Source organism: Alosa alosa, chromosome 13, assembly GCF_017589495.1.
Source record: "Alosa alosa isolate M-15738 ecotype Scorff River chromosome 13, AALO_Geno_1.1, whole genome shotgun sequence".
Classification (NCBI taxonomy): Eukaryota; Metazoa; Chordata; class Actinopteri; order Clupeiformes; family Clupeidae; genus Alosa; species Alosa alosa.
This window is the reverse complement of record NC_063201.1, coordinates 29,515,693-29,535,997: the sequence shown is the minus strand read 5'-3', so window position 1 is coordinate 29,535,997 and position 20,305 is coordinate 29,515,693. Positions and strand designations below refer to the sequence as shown.

At 41.1% G+C, this 20,305-nt stretch overlaps 1 protein-coding gene across 2 annotated transcripts; it reads right to left on the bottom strand.

Moving 5' to 3' along the window:
* Window positions 1–138: 138 nt before the first annotated feature.
* Window positions 139–20,046, bottom strand: LOC125306189 (protein shisa-7). 2 transcript variants are annotated; one of them, XM_048261401.1, is made up of 6 exons: window positions 19,235–20,046; window positions 12,796–15,139; window positions 12,472–12,626; window positions 5,281–5,346; window positions 4,585–4,773; window positions 139–4,396 (listed from the first exon to the last, which is right to left on the bottom strand). In XM_048261401.1, exons 2-6 carry the CDS (start codon window positions 13,542–13,544, stop codon window positions 3,420–3,422), a joined length of 2,136 nt encoding a protein of 711 aa, XP_048117358.1. In that variant the 5' UTR covers window positions 13,545–15,139; window positions 19,235–20,046; the 3' UTR covers window positions 139–3,419. The 2 variants fall into 2 exon arrangements, with proteins under 2 accessions (XP_048117358.1, XP_048117359.1); XM_048261402.1 differs by having other exon boundaries at window positions 19,909–20,039.
* Between the last annotated feature and the right edge of the window lie 259 nt (window positions 20,047–20,305).

The window sequence follows — 20,305 nt, the reverse complement described above, 5'->3', positions numbered from 1 at the left end:
ACATCTAAAATTATAGCCCATTTAAGCAGCCAGTTGAGATTTTGATCAAAAACCAAATTACATCTGTTGTGATAAATAAATGCTGATGTTTAAACATTTGAGCCTACAATTGCATTTCCATGGACAGAAAAAGAAACATTTGAATTTGCTGCATTTTATTTCTACAAATAATATTACATCTTGTTCACACTGATATCCAAAAGGGTAAGGACAATTCATAGAAGAACATAGGGAAGGTTATTCTCATATAGCAAGGGCTAAGAGATTTCCTTGATTGCACAATTAAGTAGCCTACACTAGCCTTTATCACACTCTAATTGTGATTTCAAATCAGGCTATTTACTATGTCTATGCATTAAAAATATATGTTTACCAATATCTCTCTTCATTCGGAAGTCCCAAGTAGCCTATAGCCAAATGGCCCTTAACCTTGCCAGCCTACTCATTGTATCAGCAATACAAAGTGTAATAGGCCTGTTTTGCACACATCATTCCCTAACCGATGTTTCTTAAATAAATAGTTAAACTGTATGGCTTATGGATGCAAGACAGAGCAGACATTGCTACAGACCCCTTTACATTGGAAAGAAAATGTTTAACATGTTTTAGCTGTCTTTATATTCCCTGAAAGTAACATTCAAATACTTTAAATCCTATCTATAATGAGACATTCAGTATACACGACATATGCACAAACGGTGACCATAGCAATAACAGATATGTCATCTGTAATACCTATGGCAGTGACGTGAAACTTTATCCCACTGTGATATTTTCACATGGGTTTTGACATCAGCAAGCTTTTAAACATTGTTAAGTGACATCATTGGGCATTTTTCAATGCATTCGATGTAATAAAAATGGCAAATACAACAGGCTATAAATGGATCTCATTAGTTGTGCTTCCACTTTCTACAATGAATTGTTTCAACATTCATGAGAAAGGTAGATATTTTTAAAAAATACAATAACATTTCACTGAAGAAAAAAACATCACCATCATTAAATATATAATACTCAATAATAATAACAGTAATAATACTACCAGTAATTATATAGTAATAACTGTCATAATAATGACAATGACAAACACTTACATATTATAGTGTGTAGGAAGATTGTCTGAAAGATTCATTTACAGTCCATCCTCATTCATTTTCTGTATATGTGATGGAATAGTGAAATCAGTAACTAGCATGGTCAAAAGTTTTCTTGGTTGATTTATGTTTGTTTATACTTCTGTTTTTCCAGTTTTCCATTAATGGCAGTGCAGTTAATCACACTGGCTTAGCACAAGCCTCTCCATATGCAAGCATATCCTTCTTGACCATTGTAACTTCATGAAATGTTCACCATACAAACATTTTGTTTCTGTGGGGTAGATGTTGACAGGTAATCACCATCTCCTCTACAAAGAAAAATGTATGTCTTACCTTCTTCCTGCTGTCATAAACATAGTTAAATACTGTCCTATAATAATAATGATAATAATAATAATAACACACAAAATAATAAGGAAGATAAAATCAGGTAGAGCACATACCACAAACACATGTAGAATAGCCCTTATGTTTATAAGCGGTATTATTGAAAGTCATGGATTATGATATTTAATTCCTACATACTGACCGAAATATGTAGTCTACGTCTACAAAGACAACTGGTGAGTTATCCCTACATAACCTTGGATAGGTTATTCACCTTATCAAATAATGATTGTGACCAATACATATTGGGGTAAAAGAAACCTGATTCTACATCAGCATTTAGAGGCAACAGTTTCTTGGAGCAACAGATTATCTTCTCAAAGTGACAGTGCCCTTCACAAGAGTTGCTCATGGCTATATCATTTGAGTCAAACTCAAATCCTAGAGGTTCCTGTCTACCCTGAATTACTTTTCAAGTCTCCTTTCATGAAAGTTCTGATTCATTAGGTAAACTTTCCACTCTCGTTACATTGTTTCCTTTTCCTGACTACTGACTTGACAAGCACAGGAGCTCTACTGTGCTTTTAAGTGGAAATACTCTCTTTGCAGCTGAATATGGTCAAAATGAAAGTTGGCGTACAAACAGGATTTCCAGGTATATAGGTAGATGTCCTTCGATATTAAAAGAGATGAATTTCATATGTGCAGCACTTCCTTGTCAAATCCCTGCAGACATACATGGTCTTGGTGTTGGTGTGGTCATTTTAATCTCAGTGGCACACGCTGTTTGAGAGTCCATATCCGCCACGAGACAGAGATGATTGTCAGACACTTTCTTGGTTGTTTGAGTATGTCAGCCCAGTCATGTCCTGCAATGGCTTTGATTGAGTGAAAAACACATCCAGTCAGTTCATTCATTTTGAATGATCTGAGCAATGGTAGAAAAGGGGTGACTGGCATGCCACTGTTCCACTGCCAAAGGGGGTTGTGTAGGATGTACAGCCACTTACACTGTCAAAACCACAAAATAGAAACATCTAATATCCCCCACTGAGTTGTCTAAAATGAAATAGAAGACAGTCTACAAAGAACTTGTCACTACAATTAACATTCATGGCAAAGGGTCGGGCAAGCATCAATCTAATAACTGAGTCATTCAAATTGTCCAGATTATGATCGTGTAAATCAGTGTTGCAACATAAGCCTGTTAGTCTTTATCAAGACGTACTGAATGTGCTCTATAGGAACAGTCACACATTCTGTAATTGGATAGCAAATTAGTGAAATCTGCAACCGCCCAATTATTACAGGGAAGGAACACCATTCTTTTGCATGTGGCAGTGTTTAGATTTCACAAAATATAAAAAAAAGTCATTTCAATGACAACACAACAATGTTGATGTCTCTTTTAACTTAATCAACAGAAGTCCTCCTAAATGTCTTTGTCTCATAGCAGCTACACAGTCCAAAAATAGGCGATTCCCTTTGGTCCTACAGGATTCTGGCACACAAATAGTCCATGTCCAATCACAGTTTCCATGTCACCTTCTTTCACTCAGACTTCCATTTCTATTATGTCACCCTCTCACTTTTATGGCTCAAAAGGATTTAACCTTAAACATCAAAGCAGTAAACTTTGTAACATATTTTAGATTTTAAAAATACCTAATAAACAGAATACTGTCCTAGACTTTGTCCTATTTGTCTCCAATAGATTTATTTTCTTTGACTCAATGGATCATGAGAAACGAGTATATATAGCAAGCTGACTCAAATATGACTGATATCAAACAAATATGTATATATATGTATATATAAGTATAAAGATGTTTCTATAGTCCTCAAACTTTACCATGGTAATCTAAATGCAATATGACCAATTTGAGGAGTTTAACTACACTATATACACTTTTCTTTATCATCTCCCACAACTAACCTGGCTTATTTTATTATTTCCCCTCCTCTGTATTTTCCTCTAACAATCTTTCATATTTATACGGTAACTTCATTCTTACTTCCTGTTCTCACTCCCTGAGTTCCTGATCCAGATCCCCCCCCTCCTCCCCCTCCAGGAATGAAGTGTAACTGCTCTATAGTATTCTGTCTTTTAGCAGCAAATGCTAACCTCCTGGCACTGTGTCCCCCGAGCGTCCCCGTGCCCATCACTACCCCTGTGCCTGGCATGTCCCCCCACCCTACTCCTGCTCCCCCACTCCCTCCCAGGTGGCTGGACATGGCAGGTGTGGTGGTGCGCTCCTGCTCCCTCCCTGAGGTCGGGTGGGAGTTCATCTTGATCATGTGATGCCGGTCGAGAGAGGGCGTGGCACACACGTTCTGCTGTGACTGGGCCTTCTGGCGGGGAAGGGTGGGGACCCCAGCCCCTCCATAGTCAGACACTCCCATCCCTCCAGCTTCTCCATAATCAGGCCTACCCATCCCACTACCACCTCCATAATCGGACATGCCCATCCCTCCTGCCCCGTAATCACCCACTCCCATCCCTCCTCCCCCCATATTCTCCTCCAGGTGGTCAGGTGACATTAGGAGCCGATCATTGGCCTTCCTCAAGGTGTTGTGGGTATTAGAGTTTTTCGCAGACGCCGCAGCCATGGCCTTGTAGTACTGGTGCTGCTGGTTCTTGGAGAGCCTGGATAAAGTGTTGGCGTCGGCCATTGCCAGAAGCTGATCGGTGGACTTCACCCGTCTCGGCGGCTTGGATAGGGTATCATAGTTGGCGTTGTACTGATACTCAGCTCGAGGAGGCAGGGGAAGAGGGTAGGGGTTTGGGGTGGGGGTAGGAGCTGACTGAGGGTGTCTCCGGGGTCTGTTGGGCAGAGTGCCTCGGCCTCCCAGGGTGTAGTCACCCCCCCAGGGCAGGTGACTCTGAGACGAATGAAAAGCTGGACCTGCAGTGGTGGGCCGACTACGTTTGGTAGTGCAGTACCCCGAGTAGTCCTCCAGACCTTTCTCTGCGGTCCAGTGGGGTAGAGAAGAATCAAGAAGAATTATGAAATTAGAAATTAGGAAAAGATGAATTATGCAGAGAGAGACACAGAACAGGTTTGAAAAAGGCCGGTCAGTTGAGGTGGACAGAATAATTCATAGAGGAGAAGAAGGACACGCTTTCTGGGAGATGTATTTTTTCTCGTTCACTCACCCAGGCGTTTGAGAGAGCTGTATCTGTTCATCTCTGGCTTCATGGCAGACTCGTAGGATGGGGGAAGTTGAGCGAGGTTGTGCAGAGAATGGTGGAAGGAAGGCTGGGTCACCATGACGTTGTTGTGTTTGTTTGGCTTCAAAGTGCCTCCGGTGGCGATCTGCATGTTGTTCATGCGTGGGGCTCGTTCTGTGGAAGACAGACAGCACAGTATGTGATGCCACTCAATCATGGAGAGGAATCCAGGGAAAGGAGAATGATGTGTGTCTAGCAACTTTATTCTCAGGCTTCATCAAGGGATACTCATCTTTCATATGAATGAGGAAAGTGAGAGGAATGTATTATTGAAAGCCTACCAAAACTGCTGAAAACCCATAATAACAAGGGTTGGGTGACCAGAATGTCAATGGTGAAATATGATTGACTTGATATTTTGAAATAGAAAAACAAAAGTGAACGGAACATTCCTATGGACACATAACTAACAGGGTTCTGCATAGTACACAAGTACACATACTGTATGTACAGTAGCTCTGAACATAGGGGTTTCCAAAGATGGAACATAGGTCTCATAAAACACAAAAATGAAAATGAAGAGTAAGCTAAAAGCAATGCATGAAAGCTTGTTAACAGACATATTTCTTGTAATATACTGAACATACGGAGACAGCAACACAACGCTGACACTGATCTTACCGATTGTGGCAGTATGTTTTGGGCTGGACCCTGTTGTGTGGATAAAGTTATGCTGCAGATTCCCCACTGAAAAGGAAGAAAATCCATTAGTGTGGACACTGGACATGCATGTGTTCCTGTTGTTGACATGTCCATTAGTGTGGACAACGGACATGCATGTGTTCTTGTTCTTGACATGTCCAGCACTATAGCCATTTCAACATATTAAACCTTAATGTTTATGTGTGTTCTTGTTTTGGACTTAGAGCAAAGTCAGCAAGATGATCAACAATAGTTTTAAGTGTGAACATGGGCAGACATGTGTAGAAGTGGCAATGCATTACTCTGTATGTGCTTTTCAAAGGTCATCTAAGTGAGCATGTTCCAGGGCATGTTAAAATTTTTAAACAATCCATGGTGTTACATTAGCCAGGCCTCCTCTCTAAATAATGCAATCATTGCATTATTTGGCGTCTCCCCGAATGCCTTACTTGGCGCATATTTATTTTGTGCTCATTTCATATTTATACCGTTGGTAAATTTGTAAAGCAGTTATTCAGGCTAAGTGCCTTACGTAAGGGCTCTGTGGCATTAAGCCCGAGAAAGCCATCCCCCAAACCTCAGTCCCCACCTAATGACTTGTGTTTACACACCCTCCTCTAATTCCTTTTCTTCTCTATTGTGCCATCCGGCCTTACTGTGCGCAGCATTCCAAATCTCTCTCCCACTGGCAAGGCTAATGGTCATCCTAATGAGTGTCTGCAGTAGTGCGGCTCCATAGGGAGCAAGTCCAACTGTTACGTATCTGAAGCCTCAAACTGTCTCCAGTAAAGAACACCCTGAGGACAGCTCACTCATACTTAATGTTGCTGCTCTGCAACACTCATTTAGGATGGAAGTTGTTGTGGCTCAACAAGCTCACAGTGTTGCAGGAGCTGAGTTTTGACACACCCATACAATTCTTTTTTTCATTACTGGTTTTAAGGGTGTTTTCACATATTTTAAAAGAACCAAACTCAGTCCACTAAAAGAGGACCAGAAAGTTGACCAAAACAAAAGGGACTCAGTTAATTTTGTATTCACATTATGAATCCATCTGAAAGAGGACTCAGATCTCTTTGTGGTGCACCTCAGCTCTGATTAGATTCAACTTTGTCATTTTGCAGAGTACAAGTACATAGACAAAATGCAGTTTGCGTCTAACCAAAAGTGCAAAAAAGCAGAAAAGTGCAATGTGATATACAAAGTATAGGCAGGTGGTGCATAGACAGGACAAGAAATATAGTGCAGTGTAGAGAGTAGTATACAGTTGGTTTACAGAAGGTGGTTTAGACTAATATAAATTAAATATAAATATGTGCAGTGTATTAGCAGTTATCTTATAAGAGCAGAATAAATATGGCTATGTAATATGAACAATGTGTGAACAACATGTACAGATATGTGCAATGTAGTAGCAGTAACATTATAATAGAAGTAAGAATAATATAGATATATGCAGTGTATTAACAGAATATATTATATGAAAAACAGAATCAATATGGATATTCAGTAACCATGTAGACAGATATGTACAGTATGTACAGCTATGTGCAGTGTGGTAACAAGTACCATTGTAGTGCAGAAACAGTAACATTATAAGAGTAGTAAGAATGTGAATGTGCAGGATGAATAGTATGAAGAGCAGTAGAATATGGCTATGTATAAGTGTAATTACAGTATGTACACTTGTAAATAAATAGAACACTATGGGTGGGATAGGGTAGTGCAATTGTCCCGGGGAGGTGTCCGCCTCCTTGTTGTCCCTGTCAAGGTTGGTCGTGGACCATACCTGTCAACACTCCCGTTTTTCCCGGGTTTCTCCCGTATTTCGAGGTCATCACCCAGCACCCTCCCGTTTTGTTATTTCTCCCGGAAAACTCCCGTAATTTGCATGGCCATCAAATTTTAAAATCATTGATCCATTCAGGTTGCCAGGTTGTGTATGAAATACACCCTACACATATACGATCACTTAGTTTCAATTTCAACTGTTTTGTCATAGGCTAAAACCTGGCAACCCAAAACCCAAATAAGGAAGCGGGTGCCAACTGCGCAGCCTGAGTCTCATCATAAGCAAGCGGGCTAGTTGAATGGCCTACTCCAGAACTAGCTGTTGTGAAATTGTTGGGAATTTAATTGATTAACACATCACATAAACTGTTATTGAGTGTTGTTGATACACTGAACCAAATCTGACAGCAAGCAGCTTTGGAGTTTTAGAAGTAGGCTGCAGGCAGGCAGCTGGTGGATACATAACTAGCATGCGTAAGGTAATAGACCTCTCCAGAATAAGTCCCGCCTCCTAACTTCCGTATCCATCCAACCTTCGGTCGTCAAATGTCTATGGGAAATAACATGGCGTTTTGAAAGATCGTACCTGTCAAACTCTGTAGGTGACAAAGTAGAAAAAGCTGGTGGGCCGATTGGCCTACACACTTCTGCCATCTATAGTTTCTATAGTATAGTCTATAGTATACTACTTAAACGGCACCGACAATCAAAAAATCCGGTGGAAACTAGATGGCAGAAGTGTGTAGGCCAATCTGCCCACCATTTTTTTTCTACTTCGCTACCTACAGATATTTTACCGGTATGATATTTCGAAACGCAGTGTTATTTCCCATAGACAATCGACACCCGGAAGTTGGATGGATACGGAAGTTACGGAGGCAGGACTTATTATGACTGCCGCTAAGCGAAGAAGCTGTAAGCCGTCATATAGGGATTGTCAAAGTTTTTTTTTTTCCCCCGTCATCTACTTCCTGAATTTTTGGTCAACGATACCCGGGACACCGAACCACCGTGGCACATGAAATTTGGTGGGTATGTAGCCCCACTAGACTTTTACGGAAAAATTTAATTTCCCCCGGGGCCCCTCCCCGTGCTGGGCCCCGAACCGCAAAAAAAGCAGTTTTTCCTAAATAACTACCTGAACCGTGGCACTGAGGATGAAGAATCTTTTATGGTATGTTGGTCTCAAGGGCCCACATCAATCTGGCCCATAATCACTGATTTGTGATTTGCACCCCCCCGGTAAAAAATGAAAATGCAATATTATTCTGCTTTAATCACCCCTCTCTTCAGTTAAGATGTTCAGAACTGCACCAAATTTTATGTGTATGATTGACCTGGCATTCTCTGGGGTATGCCAAGTTTTCAGAGAATTTCATCCATGGGGGTCTAAAATTAGGTTATGTGTACATTTAGTGACTGTACACTCATTGGCCTGTAGATGGCGGTGCACACATATACACATGCACACACACACAGACACCCACATACTATCGGTATTAGAACGGCCGATACATAATTACAAATTCAGTAGGATTAAAAGAAAGCCAAAATAAATATTCATCATCATCATCATGGCTGCATTTCAAGTATTGGCGATAAGTAGTCGTTTGTCCACTAGATGGCGCATCTTTGCAGTGAGACGTAATTTTGTTGGAAGTTAAGTGGGTTGGAAAAACAATGGACGCTTCCTACAAGGACTGTTGTTTACCGGATGATGGTCACATGAAATGTAATTCCCATTTCTTCTTGAAGTCGAAATAAATCTGAGGATGTTTATCGGACATGCTTGGTTTTACTGCAGGTACGTTAATCTTATAATATCAATAAGGACCTAGGTAATGTTACCGTTAAGCGTTGGTTGAGTGATGGAGGCCAATTTGATTGATTGCATTTGTAGAAAACTATAAATGCGGTTATACCAAGCAAATTGATAGCAGTACTGTAATTGTATCTTTTCGACTGTCATTTGTTGCGTGCTACAAAAATCATTCTGTGCAATGGAAGATTTACCAACATTACACCGGGTCTGATACAGTTTTGCCTATACATGCGTGAGACTGAGGCGCCTGTTTATTTTGTTTTAAGTCGTGCAGGGTGTGAGAGGGGAATCGATGTGCTTTGATTCCAGCTTGGTAGTTGTAGTCTCTGAAATTAAAAAGCACGTGTGTGAAGTATCCAAACAATGACACCTTCATTTCATTATGGCTGCTTTAGCAACACACCTTAAGCTACTGTGTAGTGGGTCCCACTTAGAAGTGGCTACTTCATTCGGGCTTTCCTTGACTCATGGAGCTGCGTGGAATTTTATTACAACTTTTCGCCACGATATGGCAGTTTAAGTCCGCTTTGATACTGCAAGGCGTAAAGCCATTGGTTTCAAAGGAGATTTTATTTGTGTAAGCCAGCATAGCCTATTGACAATTTATGTTGTAAATAGGCCTACTTTATAAGCCTACCTGTAGCTTAGGGAACAGAACAGCTTTCTATCAGGATCTAGTTTGTTAGTTACAGTTTTGTCATAACTCCCTGATGCATTTTTGCATTTAGAATAGCCAGAGCGTGGATATCTCAATCGAAAATTAAACAATATCGGGTGCCTATGGACTAGGCTGGGTGAACCCAGCCTGATCTGCCCTATTTTTTTTTATTTTTTTTTGATTTCTTAAAAGATTGAGCTTGGTCTGGTGAAAGCCAGACTAGCCATGGACCTCAGTTACACAATGCAAGGGAACATGAATCAGCCTATATTTTACGAACAATAACGGACAACAGCTCTTCAACTTTGGCCCGTTAAAATGTGTATGAACAGTCTAGCTTAACGCATTTCATCATGTCAGTTATTTGCACCACTGGTTAGATGTAAAACAGCATTTCGTTTCAGACTACTGTTACTTAATTTGTGCATTAACAATAACGTTTCAGACTACTGTTACTTAATTTGTGCATTGACAATAAAGTATTACATGAACTAAAGATGACTAAAATCTTATGTAGAAGAAGAAACATTCACAAAAATCCATCCATCCAAAAATTACCTTTGTTTTTCGATAGCTGTTGAAAACGCATGGAACTGACAGAGATGTTTTTGTAAATAAATAAATAAATAAATAAATAAATAAATAACATTATGCTGATACCTTTTGCTTTTCCCAAATACAATGTAGCCTACAGGTGTAAGTGACCTTTCATCAATCCAGTTGCAATGGATGAACTGTGATGAACTGCCCTACTTGTGATTGTTTAGAGATTTTAAAGGTTTTATAACAATGCTACATCTTCTTTGGCTATTCTACAATCTATTCACCTTTTCAGCACCAGTAGGCTACTTTCTGTGCAGCCGCACACACACACTCAGGCATGCCAAACAAGCATACACAAAAGTTTCAAGAGTGGGGGATGGAGTAAAATATGGAGACAAATTGAAGTGTGAGAATGTGAGAAAGTGTGCGGAGAGACCTGTAACGCTTCCCGGAGGGGAGTGGGGTAAACAGTCTGTGGTTGGGGTGAGAACAGTCTTTGATGATGGGGCCTCGGTTTGCTTCCTGTTCACACAGTGGGCCAATCCCAAAGTCCAGACTCACAGACTCACAGACTTTGCTGCGCGTTCTCGTGAAATTTGTAAAGGCTTGGCTGTCCCAATGTCGAATGTCAAAGGGTGTGAGGGTTTGAGTACACGCTTACCAAGCCCTTTCCGTGAGTCTGCATCAGTGCAGACTTCACCCAAGGGAATTACCTACAGTACAAAGCGTTATGTTTACCATAGGAAATCCAGAAATTACAAAAGGTAAACAACAGCACGACACACGTGCATGGTGTCATTAACATCTTTGTTGTTAAACATTGTGAAGTCCCAATCCCATTTATACCTATCTGAGCCCATGTGGTCTCACACACTCACTCACTTAGCACCGGAGATCGAGATTGGCCCTATACCTTCTCTGGGGGTCTCAGACCTTAGGCTACTGCTTTGGATTATGGGCTATGTAGTTGCTCATTTCCATCATCATTTATTATCAGGTTGAAATAATTATCATAACCCATAATTGGTGTGGTGATTTCGTTTCATATATTATTTTTTTCTGAAATATATCGTAAACGTGCTAATTACCAACCATTTCCTTCGAAAAATCTAAAACAATGATGTTTTTTAATACTTCAAAATAACATTTGATAAATGAATCTTATATTTTTCAGTAGTCATGGGTGTGTAGATTTGAACAAAATCTAGTCTGGTTTTTACTGGGGCTTTTACTGCCTGAAATATCCGATTTTGTTTACCACGCTTGGAGTTTAGTGCTGGGCTGGTGGGTGCCTATTCCCAACCTTTCTCAACGGTTAGCCCGAGAATTCTCGTCGCAATTCAAAATTCCACTGGAGCTCCAAGCGGATTTGTACACGCAGCCTTACAACACTGTTTACAGCTCTTCGAGTCACGGTAAAATGTAATTTTTGGTACATAGCTAATTTAGATACACTTATGTGTGTGGGTTCTTGCGTTTCTTTAGGAATCCGCCGTCTCGGTTTGTATAGAAATGAAAATTTCGTGACACATACACGTAAGAGGTTGGACATACGAGACGTTTGGTAATATGTGACGTTCCGATATATATGATAGGCCTAATATGTTTTCAGAATGAATTCTGCTGTAGCTAGAAGCTAGATAGATGGCTTATAAGACCCCATGTGGAAAAATGCATATCTCAATGCGGTTTGGCCTTTCATTTAACCGAAAACGGAGGTTTTATCACCGAAAACTATTATTTCTGAAAACTTTGGCCAAAGTGGATATGTGGGAAATGTTTGTTTGAAATCTCTGATTGGCCACTTGTTTGTTGGAGTTTGTTGTCTGACTAGAATTTTGAGTATGACAACGTCAGGCTCAGTCAAATTACAAATGTCTGTAGGCCTATCATGAGCCAAATAGTTAATGATTATATATATATTTGTTTTTTTAAATAAACAACATGCCTTCTCTTTTGGCAATGGAAAGTCAAGTAGGACAAAACAGGCTAGTCTATGCAAAATGTGAAAGAGAACCCAGGCTGATTTGTGCTCACAATGCACAGATAATGCGAACCGTGCCGAGACTACCTCCTGAGGTGGGGTCTCAGTTTGGTTCGCATTAGAGGAGTTAGTCAAGTTGTTTACAAGTCTGAAAGGAACCAAGTGTAAAACACCCTAAATTACAGTATGTCCAAAAAAGAGGACATTATTGCTTGATTTTGTGTAAATGTCCTATTGTCTATGGTCTGATATATTATATATATATATATATATCATATTGACATTCCAATAAGGCCATTGTTAGGCACTCGTCCAAACCCGAATTCTGAATAAACACACTCTTTCTTAGCAAGATGCAGATTTTCTACTTACATCTGTTGTCTTTGCTTTGAAGAGTTGGATAATGATTTTTTGGTGGGCGACCCAAGGTCCCCTCACCTCCTCCTGAGCTGGGAATGGCCACACTGTTGTTCCTCTCTCCCTGTTCGACCGGACTGGACTGGTGACGCAGCATGTCCACCAGGGCCCTAAGACATTAAAGAAATTGCTAAATAAACCTCTGGACTAAGCAGCGTCCAGAGAAGCTTTGTGATCTAATTTGACTTCTTGTAAATTCATTAAAAAGAACTAACCGACACTACACGACACATCAGTTCATTCGGATGAATAGGCTACGTTTTATGTTTTGCCTGGTACCTGGGCATGTTGAGCTCGTTGTTTCTAGGTTGCCGTGACGTTTTGTGGAAAGCCACCTTTATGGCCACGGCCACGGCAATAGTGAAGGAGATGACTCCCCCGATCACGTAGACGGTGTTGTTGCCCTGCTGCTGCAGGCGGATGGAGCCGGGACCAGGGCCGGGGTCAGGGAGCGTTGGGGGCGTCGTGGAGACCTTGGCCCAGACAGGCGAGTTGTAGTTGTTGCACATATCCTGGTTAAGTCGCCGGTTGAGGTCATTGCAGCAGAAGCGGTAGTGGCACGTTCCACAGCAGTAGATGAAGTCGTCCTTGGTGCAGTTGAAGGTGAAGTCGTACTGGCCCATCACGTCGTAGTAGCCCCGGCACAGGTCGGCCTCCAGTGGGGGGCCCATCTGGGCAGCTCGGTGCCACTCCGTGGCATTTAGTGGGGCCATGACCTGGGGCAGAGGTCTCGGCGGGGTCTCCAACCATTTCACTGGAGATTTTGGCTTAGTGCTTGGTGTCGGGGTGCGTGTCTTTGACCGGCCTCCCAGGGCAGGCCATCCCGGACCTGTTTGCCTGTCGCTGGTGGCGGGGCTTTCGGTAAACCCCCCCTGGGTTCGTTTGGGTCTGGATGGGTTTGTGGCGCCCGCCTGAGTACGCTCCAGCCTGGGGGTGGCTGTGATGCTCGCTGCTGCAACATTAAGTGGGGCAGCGATTAAAAAGAGCAGGGAGATGACACGCACTCTGAGCATGGAGGTGGGCTCCATCTTCACATGACTAAGACGTCTATTTTCTGGGGTTGAGTCAACACAGCACAGCACAATGTGGCGTTCTCTTTTCAAATGAGCCGGCTCAAAATGGCATTTCAAATATTTAGATCCCAAGCATAGAACATTAGATAAGTTAAGTGAAAAACTAAGTGCATGAAACAGGGCAGGCAAGACGACCAGATGGCAGACTGTATGACAAGAATGCCTAAGAAGTGCCGAAGGCAGGAGGGCTATGGCGTTCCAGTGATTAAATGTATGTCTATGTCCACTCTCATAGACGTGGGAACATCAGAGATGTCTGAAATTTGTCCCAATTCAGTTTGGCTTTGGAAATCTTGTCCTCTGGATGCAACTGTGTAACCTGAGCCTTGTTATGGCAAATGGGCAGAGTAAAAATCCTCGCACGTCAAGAGAGAAAAAAGTCAAAATGCTAGAATATTCTTTGAATATGAACAAGATTGGTATCCTGTGCCCTTACTTTGCTTCAGTAGAAATTCCAACTCTGGATGTAAGAAAAATGTAAACAACTTCTTTTCATAGTTTCTTATAAAAAATGACAGAGGCATGTTTTTATCTGGAAAGATCTGTATGCAAACCTTTTAATATGGCTGGCCAGTCTAGGCATTCTCTTATGTAAGGCTGGCTACCAACAATCCTGAGTGGATAATGCTTAGGGGTTTAAAAGTCAAAAGTTAAGTAATTGACAGACACACTCAAATTGTGATGCTTCTACAGACCACCATACTAGCTTGAGGGGGCTGATAAAACAAGAGCCGATTGAGTGGGGATGCAAATGGTAGCTATATCGATTTTATAAACTTGACTCTTCAAAAGATCTGGGAAGTTTTGGCACTTACAAAAAAAAGTGTTTAAGACCACAGCACGTTTGTAAACACTTTTGAAGACACAAACTTGGATTATGATGCATGCTCATTTGATTGTTACCACATATTTTGGCACTGTCTACATTCAACAATGGCACTTAGAATCTTAGATATTTATTGTGACCCGTATTGTTTCTATGAATTGTACAAAATAATCATGAAGACACATTGTTGTCTCTTTCAGTAGCCTAATCTGCAGAGTTGAAACTCTGTATGATCAAAATTTAGAATATAGAATTCAAGGGATAGTGGTCTTTTGTTATAACATGCAGACTGTGCATTATGCAAACAAAGAAAGAAACTACACTTGTACTAACTGGTGATATTGCACATCATCACTGAAAATTCCCTAATAAACCCTATAGCGCAAATGATGACTGAAATTTGGCTCTCCTTCTGTATAGCAATTGTAAACCCCGCTTCACTACAATACCCATGAGTCTATGGCTGTAAAGGACCAAACCTGGACTGCTCTCTCCTGTGTGCTTTATGTAAGGCAAGGGGGCATGGATGGACGAGTGTTTCCTCAATCCACCCTACAAAAGAATGCCCCAGAGATACTGACTGAAGCTTTTGTCTTAACCAGTGTGATTTATGTGTCTCCATAAAATTGTCCTTCTTCTTTTCCAGTGCTAGTAATTTTTCTCCAAATGCCGTCAGTTCCACACCTGATCAAAGTTCTGATTATTCCACGGAGGGTTCAATGATCTGAAATGAGAGAGAAATGGTGTCTATATTAGGGGAGACCAAGGTCATCATATCAACTTTTATCTTCTAAGGCAGTGTTACTCGATCACAGCTGACGTTAATACAATATCCTATTAACCATTTTGTGAGTGTGCACGCACCATCACACTCAACAAATTAATTCCAACCCATTGTGAGTGTGTGTGCCAACTCCAGAAATATATATCAACCACTGCACTGTACTGGAGATAATCAGCCCATTTCCTAGTTTCCATCCCTGGCCATTTTCTGCTAATCTCTCATGATTCATGATTCTGTGCATGTACTACATACTACCAAATAGGTATTAATATTCTAACAGTTATGCTACAAATGGATATCAGGATGTTCCAATATCCATGCAGACCCCGATAATGTATATGTACAGTAGTTTGTGTTCTTCCCAACAATATGGGAAGGCCCAAATTAAAAGCATCCTGTGAAGAACATCATGTTGAAGTCTGAAAACCAATGAAAAACTATTAAAATGTGTCAGTGTAAAGTGTGTTTACAGATACATAACAGACAGACAGACACACACAGTGAAAGAGATGAGCTGACTGTGAGAGTTCAACCTTGCATGTACATGTATATATATATGTGTCAGTGTGTTTGTGTGGGAGTGTGTATGTATCCATACGTGTGTGCAGTTCACAGCATGTTCTTGTTCCTGTGTGAAAATGTGGATTTCTTTTGAGTATGTGTACGTGTGTGCCTCAGAGGAGAGAGTGTGAGGGTGAAAAACGAAAGAGAGAGAGAGAGAGAGAGAGAGAGAGAGAAACACAACACACACACACACACACACACACACACACACACACACACACACACACACACACACACAGAGCGAGAATGAGAGAACAAGAGATAAATGCAGGGTAGGGATTTAAATGAGAGCAAAGCAGCACAGGAACGACCAGAGCCAGAGGTATGGATGCAAAGAGACTGCCTGCATGTGTGGGAGTGCAGTGAGTGGGCGGCAGAGAATGGAGAGCTTTCTGTGACACCACTTATCAGTACAGCACACAGACAATGCACAGCATATACAGATCATACCAACACCACTACAACACAACACACAACATGTACCACGCCAGTCATACCAACACCACTACAACACAACATGTACCACGCCAGTCATACCAACACCACTACAACACAACACACAACATGTACCACGCCAGTCAACACCACTACAACACAACACTAAGAGACAACATACACGCCAGTCATACCAACACCACTACAACACAACACAACACAACACACAACATGTACCACGCCAGTCATACCCCACTACAACACAACACAACACAACACTAAGAGACAACACACAACATACACACCAGTCATACCAACACCACTACAACATAACATAAAACATGTACCACGCCAGTCATACCCAACTACAACACAACACAACACTAAGAGACAACACACAACATGTACCACGCCAGTCATACCAACACCACTACAACACAACAGACAACACACAACATTGTACCAAGCCAGTCATACCAATACCACTACAACCCAACACAGAGAACACACATACCACGACAGTCATACTACTACCACACTGCAAGACAGGAGAGCACATACATGTTGTGTGTTCATCAACTGACCTTACATCAAATTGCAGAGATAGTAAATAATATTCTACATGGAAACCCTCAGTACAGCACAGACATATACATATATATATATATATATATATATATATATATATAGTCTATCCAATGGTCTATCCATTCTACCATTTTAACAGTTACCAGCATAGGCATCAATTTCCCATCATATTGACTACTCCAATAGGAAAAGTAACAACAGCATCTAAAGCATTCAGATCATACTGAAATGATAACCCTGAACCAGGTTACACAATGAATATAGGCAATACTCAGTACAAACAAAAGTTAATAACCCACCCTGTAACCAGCACACAGTGAAGTGCTGTTAAAATGCCACCCGGCACTTCTGAGAGACAGACCACAAACACCATGACACATCAGCAATACTAATACTGAACTGATAGCGCTGGGGATACACAGCATATGCACTAATCGACAAAGCATGTAGTCTATGTGCTGCATAATATGTGACAGTGGCATAAACCCACGCAACACTTAGGCAGATCTTCCAGATTAGCCCATGACAGACTACAGAGATCGGTAGTCACATGTGAGAGTGAAGCGTCTACATTGACCATCCACTGTCCTTTTACATACTACACGGCTGTAAAGTATGACATGTGAGAGAGCACATGTGAGTGCCCAGTAAGGTACAATTAACAGAATTAACCATTCATGTCATAAAATGTGGTGAAATCAGAGGCTATTCATTTTTATTTCATTCAGCAACTCTCTTCTCTTGAGCTGCAATTGAGGTGGAGTGTCAGTGGCTCACATAACACATCAGTCCTGGATTCTTCTAGGTTATCTCTTCTTTTTCCCCCTCTCTCGCTCTCTCTTTCTCTCTCTCCTTAGCGTGATTTGGTGCGTGGGTTGAAGCAGCTAACTCTCTTAGAATAGCACTGCTGCAGAGCTGACTGCTAGAGAAGGAGAAATGGAGATGGAGACTTGGAGAAGAACTAGGATTGCTCTTTGTGTCCACATTAAGGCTGGACCATGCCACTATCACCTAACCTAATACAAACCAAACTCTACCAGTTCAGTCTACTAACACTCCCTCAGTGGACTAATATGCCTATTAATACCATTCTACAGTAGGCCGAGGCCTACTGGACATTGCATGAAAACTAATCAGCTGTATTTTTGGCCTGAAACTTTTTAGGAGCATAACAAATATGAGGGATTCATGAAAACCTACAAATGTGATATCTTCAAACATACAGCTAATAAAAATATTGCCAATTGGTGACAAACATAGCCGTGACCAGTTTAGGGGACATTTCATTCTGATTCTGGGGGAGCTGTTTCACTGAGGTGCCAGTTCTATGATTTCATCCTTGTAAATGAAGCATAAAAGATATAGGGTTTGCAAAACTATAGGGAGTTCTAGAACAAGGACAAATGAGAAACCTCCTTTGTCATTAATGCTGCATGAGACGCAATGTCATAGACGCCAAAATACCTGTTAGTCTGACCGGCCAAAGTAATGTAGCTATGCGGTTGTGCAAGAGGTGTGAGAGGAGGGCAGTAGACCATATTATGTAGGGCAAAATGAATAAGGATGAAAGGAGAAAGTCTGAAGGGGAGGTGGAGAGAGGCTCATGGCGAGATGGAAAATATGCACTTAAGGTGCATGCACATAATTGTCTGCAACTGTTCCCATTGCCATTTTTAATGTCTGCAATATGGATGGCGTAGATCCATAGAAAAAACATGGACATCAGTCAACAGAAATCACGCACATCAGTTAATAGAGCCACAGTGCCATCTTTTTAAAACACAAAGCCTAAGCACTCCAGAGACACTTGTTAGCAGAATCAAAATGAAAGACCTCCAACATTTAAAACTAAAAATAGGCTGTATTGGATATATTGTATTAGGCCTACTGTATGTCTTCAGAAAACAATATCGAGAAATGAGCATTATCTCACTAGGCTATACACAATCCCAAATTCTGTTTGGATAAACAAAGCAACTGCGTATGCACTTTGTATATGAGCTTTTCATAAGCTATAGACTTTGATATGGACTTCGTATGATTGCAGTCTATGCAAGATGAGCGCGTCTCAACATGTCACGCAGACAACTCACATCTGATTTGCATGTATCGTAATGTGTGAGTAGGTGTACAAATACAAATGTGTGTGCATTGAATGATTAGGCTACCCGTTGTGCTGTGTGAAAATAGTGTGTGTGCGCGTATGCCGCAATGATAACTGTATCCTAACGGTCTTAGCTTTATTGCATTGATAAATTGACTTTTTACACTGCTCAGCTTGTGATGGTGACCAGTATACCCATCGCCTTAGAGTTACGCATTTCACACGGGTAATTGGACAATATTCTTAATGGCTGATCACAAAAAAGTGCAGTTCACTGAACCAGACAATAGTTTCACTGTGAAAGGATCAAATGTTAATATAGGGGAAATTACAATGTATCTTACCTGCGGTCTTCTCCGTGTATCCTATAGAACTGACACGCTGGAAACTCCTGCGTGAGCAATCATTCTCAAAATCATAGATCGTCAAGGAATTATGACGGCTAATGGCTTGTCTTGTGAAGAATAACTGTTGCGACACCCTTCATTCCACTTTTACTCAAAAAAAGGCACTTTATGATGCATTTTCAGCGATCTCATGAAGGTTGCTTTTTTTATTCACTCATAATGTTATGTAGCCAGTCCACTTAGATATTTTACGCCTTGTCACGCCACCAATTGATTAGTTATATTAGGATAAGACTAAGCTGTATTTGTAATGACCATTCAGAAATATTTGTAGCCTATCACCGCCTACCGTTGCTGATGCTCCAGGTGAAGAAAATTACATAGCCTAGTTGTCTACTTCGCCATTCCAAACTGTATGTTAAAAGATCAATAAATGATCTATATTGGAGTAAACACATGCGTCACCAAGACCGCAGATGCAAAAGCGTTTTGTTCAATTTCAGTCAACATGATTGATTCTCAAGATGTGTCCTAATGCTGTCGTCTGACGTCGCTCGTGAATGCGTTCCGAGGGAGAGGTGTCCAGACCTTATTGATAAGCACCGGTGGAATGAAAATATTTTCACTTAGGTCCGCCAAGCCTAAATAGTTCAAGAAGCCGTCTGTCTTACCCAAACCGGTGCAAATCAGTCTGGCACGATGATTTCGTCCGTTTCAAATGTTTCGTGTCTCATGCGACTTCCCAGTCTTTGCGCGCATACAGGCGGTATGAAAGGGGAAAACGTACCACTGGTTGCTACAGCAACGATGTCAGCCTGTTGGTGGCACTTCTGTGATGAAAGGGAAAAGAATGGTTATATAGGCTACCAACCTAAAGCAATTGGTGGTAATGAATATGGTTAGGCCTATTGCCATGATGTTTTTCATGAAAATAAAAACTGTAATAATGGATGCACAAGAATTCTTCTATATTATTTAATGTAGAAGACCCCTGTAGAAGATTCTAAAACCAAAACATACCAGAAAATTACATATGAAATATAGGCTATGTTGAGGGCATGCCCAGGT

Excerpts from the sequence above, each read along its gene's own strand:
- LOC125306189 (XM_048261401.1), bottom strand. The coding sequence starts at position 13,544 with ATGGAGCCCACCTCCATGCTCAGAGTGCGTGTCATCTCCCTGCTCTTT. Across the intron at positions 12,627-12,795 it reads AACGAGCTCAACATGCCCAG|GGCCCTGGTGGACATGCTGC; the intron begins GTACCAGGCAAA and ends TTAATGTCTTAG. Across the intron at positions 4,774-5,280 it reads AAAACATACTGCCACAATCG|AACGAGCCCCACGCATGAAC; the intron begins GTAAGATCAGTG and ends TGTCTTCCACAG.